The sequence below is a fragment of the Vollenhovia emeryi genome, unplaced genomic scaffold (assembly GCF_000949405.1).
Source record: "Vollenhovia emeryi isolate VEMERY1.0 unplaced genomic scaffold, V.emery_V1.0 DF939160.1, whole genome shotgun sequence".
Classification (NCBI taxonomy): domain Eukaryota; kingdom Metazoa; phylum Arthropoda; class Insecta; order Hymenoptera; family Formicidae; genus Vollenhovia; species Vollenhovia emeryi.
In genome coordinates, this window is record NW_011967206.1 from 1,156,961 (window position 1) to 1,174,855 (window position 17,895).

At 42.0% G+C, this 17,895-nt stretch overlaps 1 protein-coding gene across 1 annotated transcript in view; it reads left to right on the forward strand.

Moving 5' to 3' along the window:
- The window catches only part of LOC105564770 (hormone receptor 4), a 52,841-nt gene that overhangs the window by 18,435 nt on the left and 16,511 nt on the right, over window positions 1–17,895 (forward strand). The window contains exons 2-6 of the mRNA XM_012017416.1: window positions 1,639–1,748; window positions 15,117–15,541; window positions 15,584–15,809; window positions 15,840–16,250; window positions 16,697–17,270. Of these exons, the coding sequence (XP_011872806.1) occupies window positions 1,639–1,748; window positions 15,117–15,541; window positions 15,584–15,809; window positions 15,840–16,250; window positions 16,697–17,270 (1,746 nt within the window). The remainder of the gene's footprint in view (window positions 1–1,638; window positions 1,749–15,116; window positions 15,542–15,583; window positions 15,810–15,839; window positions 16,251–16,696; window positions 17,271–17,895) is intronic.

Consider the following 17,895-nt stretch of genomic DNA (forward strand, 5'->3'; position numbering starts at 1 on the left):
CGAGCATCGGAAGCATAATCTGCGGTAAAGAAGAAGTTCTTAGTCCGCAACGAAACGATATTTTATAATCCTCGTAATAAATTATGTGAACGAAATTGTCAGCGATAAATTATAGTTGTTATTAATTACCACAGTTGATCGAGATAATTTTCGATTACATTTACACAATGTGATAAGCGACTTTCTTTACTTCCTGGCCGTTCGAGCTGCGAAGAACGACAGAGCGAATTACAGCGCGAACGCCGAAGTCGCACAAATTTCTCTCTTTTCCCGAAAATGGTACCGATTACACGAAATCGATAGATAATTAAAAGCGCGGTGCGTAAACGAGATGCAACCGCGACAAAGTACCACGATTTACATTTATATTTTAGATGAGTTAGTGTCGCGAAATATCTATGTATATACGTTGGTAAAGAGCCGTCTCAACGTGCAATGCGTTTCTCATTACAAGTTGTAGAAACTTAATAATTAATCGAGGAACGTTACTTGTTACTGACGAAGGTGTGCAAATCAATAGTGTTTTATCCCTGCATCTATCGTGATCGAGTCTTGGAAGCCGATAACGCAAAAGTAATACCACGCGCGGAGCGACTCTCGCCACTGCTTGCCGGCTCGACGTTCGGCGAGCGAGTGACAGCGACCTTCAGGTACACGATGGTACGCAAAAACATCGTACGTCACCGCGCCGAGAGAAAAACAACGAACGTTGAGAATTCGGTGGCTTCTTTTGTTCCGTGACTGTTACTACGTTTTGTGTATCATTCTGCGGACTTATTGGTATTGTTTAAATTAACGATTAATTCTGTTCGAGAAAATGTATCGGAACAAAAATCATTGTCACTTACATTCTAACTACTAAGATTTAAGATTTTACCTCAATAGTTGGTGTATGCAAATGTATATTTCTAAATTACAAATCTTCATTTACTACGAATCTAAAAGAAAAGTGAAGCACACCGCGCTTCGAAAAGACCAATCGGCATCGCGGAAAAGAGGCGTCAACTGTTCGATATTAACGACATTCGCACTGGTAACATCTCTTTTTCAGAAAAGGATAATATAGAATATTTCTGCGTAGCACCTTTTTCAAATGATTAATTTATCCGTGATAAATAATTGAATTTGACTGATAATTTAGATAACATCAATGAATAATTCAGTAATGTGAATTTCAGTACATATTGTACACATATGCATTCAGTTATACAAGAAGGATGAAATTATTCATCTCTTGAATGCACGTGTGATCAGTAAAGACTAATTGAGTTGTAACTAAAGGTTGTGATCACACAAATTAAATTAATCATTTCGAATTTAATATGGAGACTGCTTCCATACGGCATACGAATTTATTCAAGTATGGAAACACGAATTTATTTCAATTTAGCGCCGCCTGAAATACTTTCACGAATACAAGATCATTTAGACATAAATTAGAAATAAATATGAAGATTACTTCCATACGACATACGAATTTATTCAAGTATGGAAATACGAATTTATTTCAATTTAGCGCCGCTTGAAACATTTCCACGAATACAAGATCGTTTAGAAATAAATTGCGTAAATCGTTTCCCAGTTAGGAATAATTCATTTAAACAAACAACAAGGCTAATCCTTCTATTGCTTTTTGCTTTCAGGAATTATGACCCTTCCGAGCAGCCCGTGTGAGATAGAAAACATGAGCTTGTTTCAAGACCTCAAGTTGAAAAGGAGAAAGGTCGACTCCCGATGTAGTAGCGACGGTAAGAAACGCTTCAGAGATACGTTGTAATGTCGAATCAAAGTCCTATGTATGTTGAATTAACATTTACTAGAATTAACATTTACTCCACCACGGAAAGTGCCGAGCGGAAAAAGTTTTTCCGCAGGGGTATCACGGTATCTCTCACACACTTGCAATGTGTCGCAACGTTATTATTATCTCATCGTGTTTTATTTAACCCCGCTAGGTATATATTCATTTTTTAATCAAGTGTCTCGATTCACAGCAACCGCTCGTAATAAAACAGAAAGAAAAAGAGGTGCGATCAATGAAAATGCAGGCCCGTATTTATTTTTATTGCGTAAATCTCATAATCAAAGGTACTCAGAATGAAGTATCATAGACGTACATTAAGACGATTATTCAAAACCTGATTTATTAAAGTATTGTACGATTGCTTGTGCACTCCGCGATATTATATACGTAACGAGATTTATTGGATCTTTTATTAAATGTCTTCGTTAAATTATATCAAATCAATTCTCAATAAAGAAGGATGGATAAGCTGTGATAAATTTGAATAAAACTGGCTACTTTATTAGAATAAACTTAATTAGCGTATTTTTTTATTAAAGACATTAGTTGCAATATTTGCATATACTATTGGTGATAAAATATTTTCTATTCGTTTTTTATTTGCAAAATGCATCGAAAAACTGTACGATTTGACAAAGTACTGCTTTCGTACGTCAGTTTACGTAATTTTATTTCGGAAGCGTATAGAGATCCAAAACGTGAATCTTAAATTCTCTTTAAAAAAATAGAAGAGCAAATAAAGTAACACAATTAAATCAATTTTTCCCTACTACGATCCTACAATTTATTTTTATTTCTCGTAAATATACGGAGGGTATACAGAGAGTACATATGCATGTTATCTCAATCTGCATCATTCATGAAATACGAATACATACCATGAAAAGTTTTAAATGAAATTTTTATATCTAAAAATATAAAAAATATATATATCAGTATTTTATACTTGTTATAATTTTATTTTACTTTCCATCTTTCCTTATTTTTCACCAATAATTAGATTATTTTATTTTATTGCGTCTCATTTTACACATTACTTTTGTACAATTAGTTGTAATTTTTAATTTTTACTTGCAATTTTATTTGTATCTATGATAAGTGTGTAACTCCGATTATTGGTTTGTCCCTTTTAGAATTTGTGCTTGATAAGGATCCAAACCCGTGGTCGAAACGTACGTTATATTTTTAATTTTTAATTTATTAAACAAGTGTCAGTTAAGATCGACTAAACTGATCCATTAATAATTGGATAAACTCGAAAATCAAATCCATTATAATTTGTTTACCAGTTTATAACGAAATTATTATATGTAAAATTATTAATTTAGCTTTGTGATGTTCTTGATCAGTTTTCTGAAAATCTTACACGTGTTTATTAAAGAAATTCAACATATACATATACTAATTCCAAGATAAAATATTTTTAGTAATCCTACTCCTGTTCTATTTGTTTCAAAGAGTAACTTGTTACATGCGTATTTCCACATGTATAACTTTTTTCACATAGGTCTGTTACCTTGACGAAATGAAAAATAATATAACACTTATCGATGCACAATGCCGCACTGAAAAAAATTTCTGGTTGAATATGGACGAATCAGATAATTCCTTTAGGATTTACCAGAATTCCTTTAGGATTTACCAGAATTCCTGTAATCCTACAGAAATTCTGGTAAATCCTAAAGGAATTCTGGTAAATCCTAAAGGAATTATCTGATTCGTCCATATTCAACCAGAAATTTTTTTCAGTGCGGAGTTGCGATTCCATTAAAACTACACGACACGTAGAGCAAAATCCCCTGTTATGAGATAGGCTTCTACTGTGAGATAGCAGCTTTTCAACGTCCAAGTTCGATCACAAATCTTTTTTCGCAACAGGTACACGATCTAATGATCAATTTTCCACTAAAAAGATTTCACTCCAAGGGCAATAAATTCACGGTGGAACCAACAAATGATGCCTAATGATTTAACAGAAACTCCGCTATCTTATATTAGGAGCCTATCTCATAATAGAGGACTTTCCTCAGCCAATAATAAAAGAGAAACATAAATTATACCAACACCCAGAATAATTATATCTAAAAGAACTGTTAAATGGATGTAATAATTTACTCACCCCACTGGTTACTTCGCCGTTGCTCTTCTAGGCCTTCCTTTTGTATCAGACTCGCTCGTTGCATTCACACGACACTGCAAAAACACGTTAATTACGATTGTATAGTAATCGTCGGAACAGGATAAACACACGGCACACCCGATATTAAACGAAACGCGCGACTAATTTTACTATTGCACTGCGGAAGAATAACGCGATAAAAAAATTACGAAACTCAATGATCTCGCAAATTGACGCAACGGACTCACGAAGACAACGAAAAGTGAACACAACTCACGAATGACGTGCAAAGAATTGACAAATTTACAATTGCATTGCAATACGCAGCTGATGCAATCGTTCGGAAATACATAATCAAAACTCAATGTTGCACGCACAACATATTTCGATGTATGAATTCAATGAGACGTAATATTAATAAACGATCGATATCGCATTTTCCATTATTTCGATCCGGCGATTCGTGCATTACCGCGCGCTCTCTCCATCCGAAAGTAATGAGCAAATTACATTTAACTCGGGGGGGGGGGGGAAATTCGTAGCGCGATACGAGATACCTACTTTCGAATTTAAACGTTAAAGAGATCATTATCGCCTGCACGTGAATATCGCGATAAAACGCGATAATTCATAATAATTATTAGCATTCTCCGTAGCTGAACGAGACTGCGCGAAGTACTTGCATCGACAAAATACATATGCAGTCCGTTAATCGTGAATATTAATTTGTCGCGCAGACCAGTAGCTAAGCCAACGGCACACGATACTATGTTTGCTACTGGATTCCCTGGAGAGCCAATCAGGATTTAGCTTTAAGTCACCTGATCTAACTCCGCATCCTGATGGGCTCTCATAAGCAATCCAGTAGGAAAAATAGTATCGTGTGCCGTTGGCTTAGGCCTGGTTTCACCAACGCTGTTTAACTTTAAGCTTAGCTTAATTCATTCTTTGCCTCTTTTCAACTATCACTTTAGAAAGAGACTAACGTGAATTAAACTAAGATTAAAGTTAAACGACGTTTGGTGAAACCGGGCCTTAATTGTATGCAGACAATAATCGCGTTTTACGTCACTGTAACACGACACACGGAGCCGCTTACCTATCAACTAGAATCTCCTCCCACGAATGACAACACAGTGCGCGGCGGTGCCGTTGTCATTCGTGGTCCTGCGTGCCGCAAGATGCGTCAACTAATCCGGCCATAACAAATTTTATGTATAATATTTTTGTGTATAATTACATTTTGTTTTGTAAACACATTAGCGTATAAAAGACCGACTATTTCCGTTTTAATTAAGAGAACGTTTTGAAGTAGAAATGGAAATTGAATTATATACGGAAAAATATGTTTTAATGTGGTTGATATGTAAATGTGTGTTGCCATTAACAAATTTTCACCGTCACAATTGTGAAACGAATTTATTCGTTTCTTTTAATTTGAATAATTGATATGTATTAATCACTGCAATATTTTACAAAATTATTAAATGTATTATACGAAATTACAGTAATTTCTTAATTTTAACGATTTAAAAATCTATTCTCAGACTTCAAGTCAGATTTGTCACAAGAGTAACTGGTTTCTTTCCGTTTTCTTCTCACTTCGTGACAAACAAAAATATGAAATTAAAAAATTATCATAAACATACGTGTTTTTCTCGAATTTATTATTTGAAATAATTATAGATCAAGAATCGATTACTGAGTCTGTATGAAATTCCGTGATAAAGCTTTCGCAAGGATCAATCTTGGCTGTGAGAATGAGAAGAAAACTAAATCTGTGCAACTACAGAGCAGCATTCTTTACTGTACAATTTAAGTTTTTAGCAGTTGAAATGATCTTAAGTATAAATAAACTCTGATCACGCGATATCGATCACTGATTATTCGGGAGCGATCGCGGTTTCTTCCCGTACTTGTCGCAAACGCCTATCAAGAATAATACGATATGCGGAGCGGCGCGGGCCGTTGACCGACCCGTTCGACTGTCGCAGCGTTAATCTTAAAACCCGTGTCAGACTACAGACTCTCGACTACTGACTCGGACTCGGACTCCCGACTATGATTCAACCAATCACAGCAAAGCACCGACCGACCCTGACTGCCGAATCGGGAATAGACGCCGCTCTAAAGCCCGTATCAGACTACAGACTCTTGACTCTGACTCGACTACTGACTTCGACTCGACTACTAACTCGGACTCGGACTCCCGACTATGATTCAACCAATCACAGCAAAGCACCGGCCGACCCTGACTACCGACTCGGGAATAGACGCCGCTCTAATTGGTTGAATTATCGGGAGTCCGAGTCAGTAGTCGAGTCAGAGGGAGTCTGTAGTCTGATACGGGCTTTAGGCACAATGAGCATAGACTGTTTTCGACTGAAGTTTATGGCGCTGTCATTTCTCGAAACCGACGCTCGGCGTTCGACGCCCGAAATTTCAAAAATTTCCGCGATTGATAAGTCTCAATAATCGACGAAATTTTACACAGAGTCACAAGAAATTCGCCTGTCGAGATCATCGAGTTTCGTATTTTTCTCCCGCAGTGTGCAATGGTACAGTTAATCGTGCGTTAAGATAAATTTTATCTAAATCCCTTAATTGAATCCCAATTGCAAAGACGACGTAACAAATGTGGGATTGACTCTTGAGATCTATTTATTAAACCGTGTCATGTCGCAAGACTGTTATCAGCAGAATTTTCAGCAGAAATATGGCAAATAAATACGAGCCACAAAGCACTCGACTAGAGACGAGATAATGCCTAGAAACCAGATTCGATTTTAATGGTTGACGTAATCGCGCCACGAGAAAAGACCGTATATCATTGTCGAGCAAATTATGATGCACTGGCCGATCTTTTCATATATTGAGATTACTTGGAACGAGTTGTAAAACTGATTAATGCTCAGGCGTAACGATTATTTACCACCCGGTAATACAGGAACGGGATTTGATACAGGCGCAATATCGTTGATTTTTACAACCAACGGTTATAGCGAATGAAAGATCGCTCCAGTTGTAGACGATGCGATTAATCTTTCCACTTTACGAAGCATATAAAAATTATAGCCGCGCCATTATTCAGATAAATGCGCGAATACGTACTAGCACGCACGTCGCTGTGTATTGAAGAAAAATGGTTAATTCTCAATGGTAGTTTTTAATTTTATTATCGTTTCAATTTTTTAACTTTAATGCCTACATTGTAGTCATGTTTTTGCTTAATTAAAAAATCAATTTCATCGCTGATAAATAATAATTAATACTTTTGCACGTAAGGAGAATTTAATTTCGCCCGTTTATTGCGAAATATATTCTGAAATTATTTCCCTGATTTCTCGAATACTACACTTGTGTAAATGAAGTTTCACGAACGCGTTTATATTTCGCGATAATTTATTTTGCCGTGCGATTAGCAACAATCGCGACGAAATTAAATACACGGTCGTTTCGCTGGTTCTCTTGCAAAACAATTCCATCCTAACGGCTTGTATTTTCCTCGTCAGCTGATTTACTGCATATCCCCTTATACCCGACCTTTTACATTCTTCATTACCGTACATGCCGCGTACGTTAATATGACGCATGCATGTCGAAATTGGCATTTTATTGTATCGAGTCAAACTAACTCACACGCAATCATTATTACACCCATGCAGAGTACGTAAATCTTGCACAGTCGCCAGAATGAAATATCTCGAAAACGATAGCGCGCAACAAACACTTTTCAGAACACTGATATGATAAAAATAATTCGGGGCGAACACTAACGATTAAAAAATGATATAATAATTTAAAAAAAACAGATTTCTTCGACCAAAACTGGCAAAAATTTTATTTGTTAAATGATATAACATTCGGTACTGATAATGTCGACCGGTAGTAAATCTTCGACCAGTATCTACTGATAAGAGAAAGACGAATAACGAATAATTCCGATTTGCAATTTAGCTGATGGAGGGCAACATTCAAGAACCTCTTCATTTTCAATAAATTCTCGGATATGCTTATTATAGCTCAATATATTTTTTAATATTTTCTCGGCGCACAAAGATTTCTTTCTCTGCCACTTAGCAAAATCGATTTGCAGACAGTCACGTGTACCACTTATATTTACATAAAAAAAATCAATCACGACGTGTCTGCATCGTTCGTTGTCCACGATCGCACCACTTTTCTCGGACGATAATTGTGTGTATTTCAACTATCAGCCCTTTGACGCACAGCCCGACCTTCATTCACGCTCTTCATTCAGTCTCCCGATTTCGCGTTGCGCGCACGCGCCCATCCCGCGTGCTCCTCGTTCGCGCGCTTTCTCTCTCTCTCTCTTTCTATTTTTTGTCTCCCCCACTCCTTCGTTCAATTACAACAACGACGCGTTGTATCGCGATCCTCGCGCGTACCGTGTCTTCGCGGCAGCTTTCGAACGATCGACGGGGAAAGGAGGCAGAAGGAGGATACCGGGCGTGAGGGCAGAGGTTGAGTCGTGGGTGGTGCGGCGACGGAGTCGCTAGCTAGCTCGAGGAAGCCAACTCCAAGAGGGACAGAGAAAGGAGAGAGGGACCTGGGGCGGGAGGGGGTTGGGATGGTTGCTGCTGGCGGTGCAGGGTTGAACATCAACCCACGCGGTCGTCCCGGACATGCACCGGCGCTAGTTCGGTCTCGCCTCAACTCGCGTAACCACGCGGCCGTCGTCGCGCGCCCGACAGTGGTGTGCGCCCCGCGAAAAACGAAAAACGCCGGACGAACAGAGGGCCCGACCGGACGATGGGAGCGAGTCGGCGGCCACGCGGTGGCCCGTGCCGGACAAGCGGGCGATCGGCGACGAGATCGTCGCCGTCATCGTCGTCCACGTTGACGTCTCACCCGTGATAGCCTCGCGCGCGCCTCACATCGCGACGTGTTGCCGCGGCCGCTGCACCACCGAGCTGCATCGATTTTTCGACGCGCTCGCAAACACGACTGATACCAATGACCCTCGACCTACGGCCGATTTAAAGGTCAGAGGCTGCATTAACGATACGGAGTGTGTCGCCCGAAACGGGCCCAGGATGCTGGGGGATGATGATGCGCGGAAGGGGAGCTGAGCCAGCGCGGATTCCGACTCTCGGTGACACGCTGGTCGAGAGGGAAGGCCCGACGGGGGATCGAGAGACCTGTGCACCGCGCGAACGACACTCGTGCCGATTTTCCAAGGAGAGCGGGCTGCGATGCAGCGACCCGCGGGTCCCGCGGAATCATTGATCTCCCTCGGCCGCCTCCGCGGCACGTGAACGTCACACAATTCAACGAATATAACGACGCAATTACCCGGCAACGCCGCCGCGAGTGGTGCGAGCGGATGTCACGGGATGATCGTTCCCGACGTGAATCCTCGCCAAAGGAGACACTTGTCGAGCCCTAGGAGGATGAGATTCGCGTGCACCGAGGAGACTACGAATTCGGAACACGGCCGATCGAGCCGACGTTGTACCACTTGAACCGCAACGTGCGATTTTCACGTGTACCACGGGCGAGGAGGAGTAGTAACGTCGTTGCTTTGGTCCGGCGCCTCGCGGAAACAACGAATTCGTGTATTTCACAAGCAAACTGGCATCGTCACGAACGTAAAAAGAGAAACGCGTCGCGATAATCGCACGATTATAGTCTAATTTTATAGCAAAACCGTACCGTCGAGATTTCTCGATAACCTTACGCGTCAATTTTACGAAGACATAATCATATATACACCTCGAGAACGATATATTTTTTCTGAGTGTTTATACATTGTATGTAAACGAGCATATCGTAGAGAGACCAGATTCTATTTTCACGTGCCAACTGCAATCGATAACCGAGGCAGGAGAAAATCACTTTACACGAATTCCACGTGATCTACGATGTATCCTTGTTTGCGACGATACGAAAATCCTTTTTTTTCACACGGAAACCTAGATAGAAGGTAGTTACAGCGATTTTTGTGACATCGAAGACAATTCGTGAAGAGAGTAAAAGTACAATCGAGGAGAAAAGCGGAGCGAGACGATACAAAGAGATCGTTACAATTCATACGTCAAGTATTCGCTGTGAACAGTGTCAAACTGAATTATTGATAATCAGACGAGCGTGAATCTGTAAGAATACTCTTTCGAAAATGTTCCCCCTGAGAAGCAACGTCTTCGTCGCCACTAATCTTCATTGCAACCCGCAAGATCGGAGCCCGCAAGATTGGAGTCCACCAAGCATGGACCTAAGCGCTTTCTACAGGATGCAGCAGGAAAACAGTTTTCTGCCCTACTTATCTCTATATCAGCCCTACAGTAACTTTCTGCTGGCGTCCGGCCAGAGCTACTTCCGGCGCTTCACATCGCAGCTCAATTCTTATCCCGCCTTCGATTATTACATGTGCTTGGACGCGAAGAACTTGTACGCATCGCTCTTCGGTAAACATTGTACTTACTTTCTCGAGCATTGCACCTATTTACGTGAGCGATATTGCGCTCCACTCGCTAATAATATAGAGTGCCTCCTCGTGTTTCCATCCTTGTTTGTTTCCAAGTAGTACGAAGTCCTTGATAAATTTAGTCTCAATTTTTCCATCGGGGAAAATATCGCGAGAAATTCCACGGTAACATCTTGACATTTCTAAAAATATTTTCTAAAATTGTGTTCGAGTCCTTCCGCTCTCAATTAATTGTCCCTACCACTTTAGCAACTACACGGTTTGGATTGCTTCTCAGAGAAAATATATTGAGATGTTACAGCTTTAAGCATTTTATTGCATTCTTTTATACGTGTATAGTCGATAGAAAAAAAAACAATGAAATTATTCGAGAGTTTGTTGGCGCAGAATGATTTGTGTTTCGCTTTATACAGAGAATCGCATCTCGATTACGCGACTAATTCTTTTTGTGATAAGAACAGTGTCAAAGTCGTCAGTTTAGTTCGCGTCAGTCCTTCGCAATATATCGATTTTTTGAAAACTTAGAATAAACGTAAGACTCGATACGATTAGAAAATATTCTTCTATCCACTTTTTAACCGACTCTATCTCCCTCTTCTGTTTCCCTTATTGCCTGCCATTTAGAATCGATTGGCTCGACTTTTTCGATTAAAAAGATTAACGGCAAGTTAGTTAAGGAATCCAAGGAACGAAAAAAAATACAAGTGAAAGGAACAGTGAAAGCGGTCTCTTGCGTAACTCCACGATATATAACTGCATTACATTACTAGGAACTATTTCTTGAACGTCTTGAAAAATTTGGCTATCAATACAAAAGATCAATATCCTCGTCACATCTCATGATGGATAATCGTTATTATCTTTGACTATCATTGTTACGCTAGGCGTACGTCACTCATACATCGTCAGAGCGCATTGACATTAGCAGTCGATCATCAGTCTGATGTATGAATGCCGCGTTGCGTGTACGGCTAAGCGAAATATAATTGCACCACGAAAGCTACGAGCTGTAGGCTCTTTTAACGAGAATAGAAGATAGAGAGATCCGATTCATTCTCTTTGATTCGGTAATCACGACAGATATTTCGCAATATCAGAACATCACAAATGAATAATTCGCTCGACCAATGTCCACGGTGATCGATCTATTAATAGCTCGGAAGAGACAACTGTCGCCCCAAGTACCCGTAATCACAACCTGGCCTTGCGAATTGCATTCCTTCCTTGACCTCGAACGGCTGTAGTCTCCACATTCTTTACGCGATAAATGAGAGAACACTTCGAGCGGCAGTTACGCTCGGAATTATCGCTTCATCCAGTATCAGCTTTTTCGGTTTAAATAGATAAAAATATTCTCTTTCGCGTACAGGAAATATTCTGCATTTTTCTCTTCTATTTCAACATTTTTCACTAAAATAGATTCTTTGGAAATTTAGATCTGCGTACAATATATATGTATAGTACTTTCGAACTGATAGCACAATCGATAAACGATTTATCATAAAAAGTCTCGAATATATTTAAACGATTAATAAAATTCATAAGGCTCTAATACGAAAACACGAAAATACGAAGTAACAAAGGAGCAAAAGCCAAGACAGGATGTTAGTGTCTAAATAAAGGTTTTAAGTCTATTGCGAAAAATAATACCTCAGCCGGGATTTGAACCTGGACCTCCCTCTCACTAGGCGGGCGATTTTTATTTAATATCATTCTCATTTTTTCCAAAAAACACACTTTTTCTTTTTATACATTTCTTGATAGCTATTGACGCGACGAATTCACCAGAGTGTGCATATAAGTGCGTTTACGCATCACACATTTATATCTTAAATTTCCACTTTTTCTTTTCTAACGATTTATCATAAAAAGTCTCGAATATCTTTATTTAAACGATTAATAAAATTCATAAGGCTCTAATACGAAAACACGAAAATACTAAGTAACAAAGGAGCAAAAGCCTCCTATCTAAATCTAAACTACAACTACAACCACACAATTTTACTCGTACGACGATCGTGAAATTTAGACGTGGAATAAAACTTCACACTTTGTTCGTAATCGTACGGAATATTTTTGTTTATCGAATTAATTTCATGCTGTGCGCGCTCCCGACACAAGGCTGCCCTATTACCATTGTTACTATTACACGTGCCGTCTCGGTATATCCTTCAACACCACGGGATACAATGCAGCGCTAAGAATGCATCGAGAGCAAACGGGGTGCTTTAATACTCCTCACTCAGCACCATCTTCCAACTCAATTACAATCTACCGCAGTAACTTCCCCATTAGGGGAAACATAACACGCGCCACGCGCTTTTTCCGCAGTAAAAGAGAACGGTTACTTTTTCTGAATGGAGGCGCCAGAAGGGCGATATGGAAATCGAATCTTAATTACCTTCTTCACTAATACATGTAAACTTTCGACCGTGCTTATTTGCAAGAACCTCTTTGAATGTTGTTAACGATATCGCAGTTTTTACTAATTATTAATTCTTATTCTCTCGGGAATCATTAATCTTATACTTAATGGTTTTTAGTGTCCATTAAGTAGAAAGAAAATGTATTGAAATGAAGAGATTCGTGGAATGATTTCAATCACATAACTTTTTACGTGGAAAGTTGCGTTATTTTTCATATCTTATTAGAAATCACAGCAATATTTCTTATGCTATAAGATCTAAAGATGGTATTTTCACTTTGTACTTTTCACGGTTGATATTTTTTTTATACATTGCTTTATTATGTGTAGCTAGAAAAATGATGTCTCAGACATCAAACTTTTGTGTGGTTCTGTGTATCAGAAATTCATGATTAGTCCGCGGCATTTTGTAAATCAACGTCAGGCGAAAAGACTGCAAGCAAGATAATTAAGTCGTAAATAAGTGCGCGCAACAATGAGCGTAGACTTAAATTTATTGAAGTCGCAGAGCGATCGTTCGAGCGAGACTATGAAACGCGATATGCCTTTGAAAGCTCACCAAACTTAGCGGAGTTCGAGGGAACTCGTGAAGACGAGAGTTCGACTCTGTGGGCCAAGATAAGCACCGTTGTTAAGTCTTTCATCTATTTTCAGACAATATATTCCTACGTGTAATATAAAATGTAAATATGTGCTCACAAAGAATCGCACTTAAGCGCATTACGGACTTTTAAAGATCTACTTTTTAAAAATGTGGTAGCGACAATCCCTTTTATTAAAATATTAAGAAATATTCGAAATATGTTAACTTCTCTGATCGGTAGTTGCGTTGCCTTTGTATTCTCCCTTTAATACTCAAGATCCAAATATTCGAGAGAACGATCGTTTCCCAACCGCGGCAGACCGTGCAGTTCCCTCCGACAAAAACTTGTGTTACAAATGCAATAAAATGTACCGGTAAAGTAGCTGAGCAGCGTGTTTATCGCGCGAATAGGACTTAAAGTTTCCTCCGTGGAGAGTGGGTGATTATGGGCGCGGCTAACGCGAGGAAAGCACGTCCCGTGTATATTGGAATCTATTATGAGAGGCGCTATTTTTATTGGGAGGGGAGGGGGTGGGTGCTTTGCGCATACACAATGCTGTATTGATACGGGATTGCATAACGAGCGGTTGCTTATCGAGATCAACGTAATCAGATGTAACGCGTTCTAAATACGTCATCGATGCCGTTTGCAACTTCAGCGGTTCTGTGAATTTTTCATTGCAACATTTCTGTAAACGAAGCGACGATTCTAATTATTCAGTTTTTCTGCTACCTAGTCTTTTATATACCGATTCCAGATGATGGTATAATGTGAGTAAACCGAAGCAACATACTTTAGCTCTTTTCTGTGTTACTTTTTCTTTTCTCATTCTCAGTCCCGCGACTTTTCTTTATGGCCGGTAATCGTAATCAGATCTTATAGTTTCAAGGCCGTCTTAAGTTTATCTTAAGATGCTGTATGGAACATTTCATTGGCTACGGAGTATCTAAAGCGAAGGGGCAAACCGCTGAGGGCATTGTGGTGTACAGATTTGCGGCATTACTGGGCATTACTAGGCATTTTTGGGCATTAATTTCGGCTTCAGGCCTTACTGGGATATTATAAAATAAGATAAAACAAGATAAATGTGATGAAATTGTCAGCGGTTTACCCCTCGTTCTAAAGATGATCTTAAGACGATCTTAAATATAAGATCTGACCATGAATACCGTTATTTTATCACTTTGACGTAATCTTCCAAATTTGTATACTCATATCGAACAGACTTGGATTCTTGGTTAACAAACGAATAATTACGCGGTACATAAAATTTATCCGTCGACTCGGAATGACAACGGGACGTTCAGCGTGTCAATCTGGAATAGCAAATGCCAAGGAAAACGTCACGTCACAGGGAAACGCAACACGTTACGGCTCCATCATAGCTCATTATCTCACCTTCACCCTCCGATATCGGCTCGCGCCGCCAATTAGTCGCGTATGCGACTGGTGTCGATCGGGCGCACAACGTCATTAATTTGCCCCAATTCCCCCGCGCGCGATGCCGATTTCCCTTATCCCGCTTCCGCTCCTACATTCAATTTCATTAGTCAGATGTTAACGCGCGGGTAACGATCCCCACGCACTCCCGCATTACTCCCGTATCACGAGCGTATCATAGGGGGATAAAGAGAGAGAGAGAGAGAGGAAAGAAAAGAAAACAGAAACGTCCCGCCGCGTTACAGGGACTCTCCGCAGTCCGAGTATAAACGTGAGACCAACGCCTTATTTCTCAGACTCCCCGGTATCCCTCGGATCAGCAGGCTCGCCGCAGGGGAACCCGACGACGGACGCACCTTCACCCATAAACTTTCCTGCTCCAGGGGAGAGCATGGCCGACACGTCAACCCTGTCGCCGGAGACGAACATGCCAGGCTCGCCGGGCTGCCAGGTCAGAGTGTCGAGCGAGTACCTGCTGGGCAGCCCGAGTCCAGGGCCACCGCGCGGTGGAGATTCCCTTCGTGGTACCGGTAGCGGAGGTGACGGCGGAGGTGGAAGAGGAGGCCAAGAGGGTCGCGATGCGGGGTGTTCGGATCGCGCGTCGCCCGACTCGGTCTTCCCGGATGCCGGTCCGATGGTGAGCTTTAGGGTCGCCGACGAGCAGCAACAGCAGCATCATCAGCAATCGCAGCAGCAGCAGCAACAGCAGCACCAGCAGCATCACCACCACCACCACCAGCAGCAGCAGCAGCAGCAGCACCATCACCACCACCAGCAGCAACAGCAACGCTCCGCCACCCCCGTAACGATCAAATCGTCGCCGTACTCACCTGTCCAGGCGGTCTCGTCGACTCCGATTGCCCAGGAGGCCTCCTCGAGGAGTGACAGCCCGGATCTGAAGGGCGACCTATCGTCCATCCAGGCCAAGGAAGAGTCCGACAACTCGGTCTTCGACGGTGGTGGAGGCGGCGGCGGCGGCGGTGGTGGTGGTGGTGGTAGTGGTGGCGGTGGCAGCGTAGGTGTCAGCGGTCGTTCGGAAGCCTCCAATCAACCTAGTCACCGGAATAGCCCGTCATCGCAATTCAACCTGAGCCAGAACGTCAGTCCCGGCGCGGTCGGCTCGGCGGGACCGCACGGGTCCATGCAACAACAGCAACAGTCGCCGCCGGCGCCGCCGAGGCCGCGCGCGCCCTCGGTACCGCCGCACCTACTGGCGGCCCATCATCAATTTTGGTCGCAGAACCCTACCAGCGTGCAGGGATTCGCTACGCAGAGGCTACTCAACGGTGTCATCAGCAGCGCCGTCAGCTACGGCGGGCAGAATGTCACGACCGTCTCCACCAGCTCCGGAGGTGGCACCAGCAGCTCCAGCGGTACCAATTCCAGTACCAGCTGCGTCACTACCGGCGCTACCACCACGGCAATCTCGTGTAAGTATCGCGACTATCGTATCATATATTCTTACTGATTGTAAGTCGAGCACCTGTCGTACTAACGTTATTCAATTTATCCTTTCGCATCTAACCGTTCACCAATTTTCAGTTAATTACACCACGACGAGGCGCAGATTAACTTTAATCTCGGTTTAACTTGCTTTAGATTTCTCTCTAGTTTTAAAAATTTGAAAAAAGATAAAGAGTAATTCATTGGTACAAACGGGCATAAGTGTCAGTCAAAAATCCTAGCAGACAGAAAACTCTTTCCTACCGTTTTCTCACTCTACTCTATCATATGGTCACGTGACAAGTGTGGAATATAAGTGGGAGAACAAAGGCGGTGCAAAGAGAAATCTTACGGACACGGAAGTTCAATTACATAAATAGACCTTATGGAGAAAAGCATTGAGACACGATCGATGATCGATAATCCGTTCCAGGCGAAGGTATGAAACCACCGACGCAGAGAGCAGCGCCGGCACCACCGCGGCCCCCGCCCACGGTGTTAATGGGCGAGATCGGCGGTGTCCGTACGATGATATGGTCGGCGCCGCCGTTGGACCCGGTACCGCCACCGGCGGCATCCTGGTCGGCCACGGCGGCGGCCGCCGCCTCGTGCTCCTCGTCGGAGGAGTCGGCCGCCCAGCTGCTGCTGAACCTCGGCCAGGAGTCCAGGGGCAAGCCACCCTCGTCCTCTTCCGCGGTCTCGTACTCGTCCGTCGTCGGGCCACCGCTCAACATGGAGAGGCTGTGGGCCGGCGACCTGACGCAGCTACCGGCGGCGCAACAGATGCAGGCGCTGAATCTCACGGCGTCCGGTTCCGCCGCGCAGCCGTGGGTCAGCAACGGCGGCACCGTGGTCAAGTCCGAGGCGGCCTCGCAGTCCATATCGGTGGCACCGCCTGCGCCCCCCTTGCCGCCGCAGGAGCACGAGGAGGACGAAACGCCTATGATATGCATGATTTGTGAGGACAAGGCGACCGGCCTGCACTACGGTATCATCACGTGCGAAGGGTGAGTGACCTTAGCCACGCTTGCGCGATTAAGTTACAGTTAGCCCTTTCGCGTATTATCCCCCTTACATACACGAACGACTGTTCGCAAATCTCGCAGATGCATCGTTCCTTTTACACTGCCGTTCAAAGCTTTGAAAGCAGTTAGAAATTGTTAACTCTAGAATCATCAAAAGTCAAATATAGATTTTTTTGAAAAGAAATGTACGTTAAACTTTTATTATAGACGATTTCTGTAAAATTATTAAAACATATAGATATAATTGAATGAAATTTATTAAAATTCTTTAAAATTCGAAACACAATGGTGTATTAATAGCATTAGTTAACAGCGATGTATTTGAAAATTGATTTTTTATTTAGCTAAAAAATATGTCTGTTTCCAAGCTTTTGAACGGTACACGGAGAGAATTTTCTTTTCAAATTTATCCTGAAATTTATGCGATCGTGGGGCAACAAGGCAATTCAGAGAATTATCTGAGAGTTTTTCGAAATTCCACCATACATTTCACTAATAATTATACTTAGTATACATTTTACTAGGAAAATGTGTGGTAAAATTTCAAAACTCACAAAGCTTTTCAAAATGCCATGTTGTACCACGGTCACATGATTTTCAGGATAAA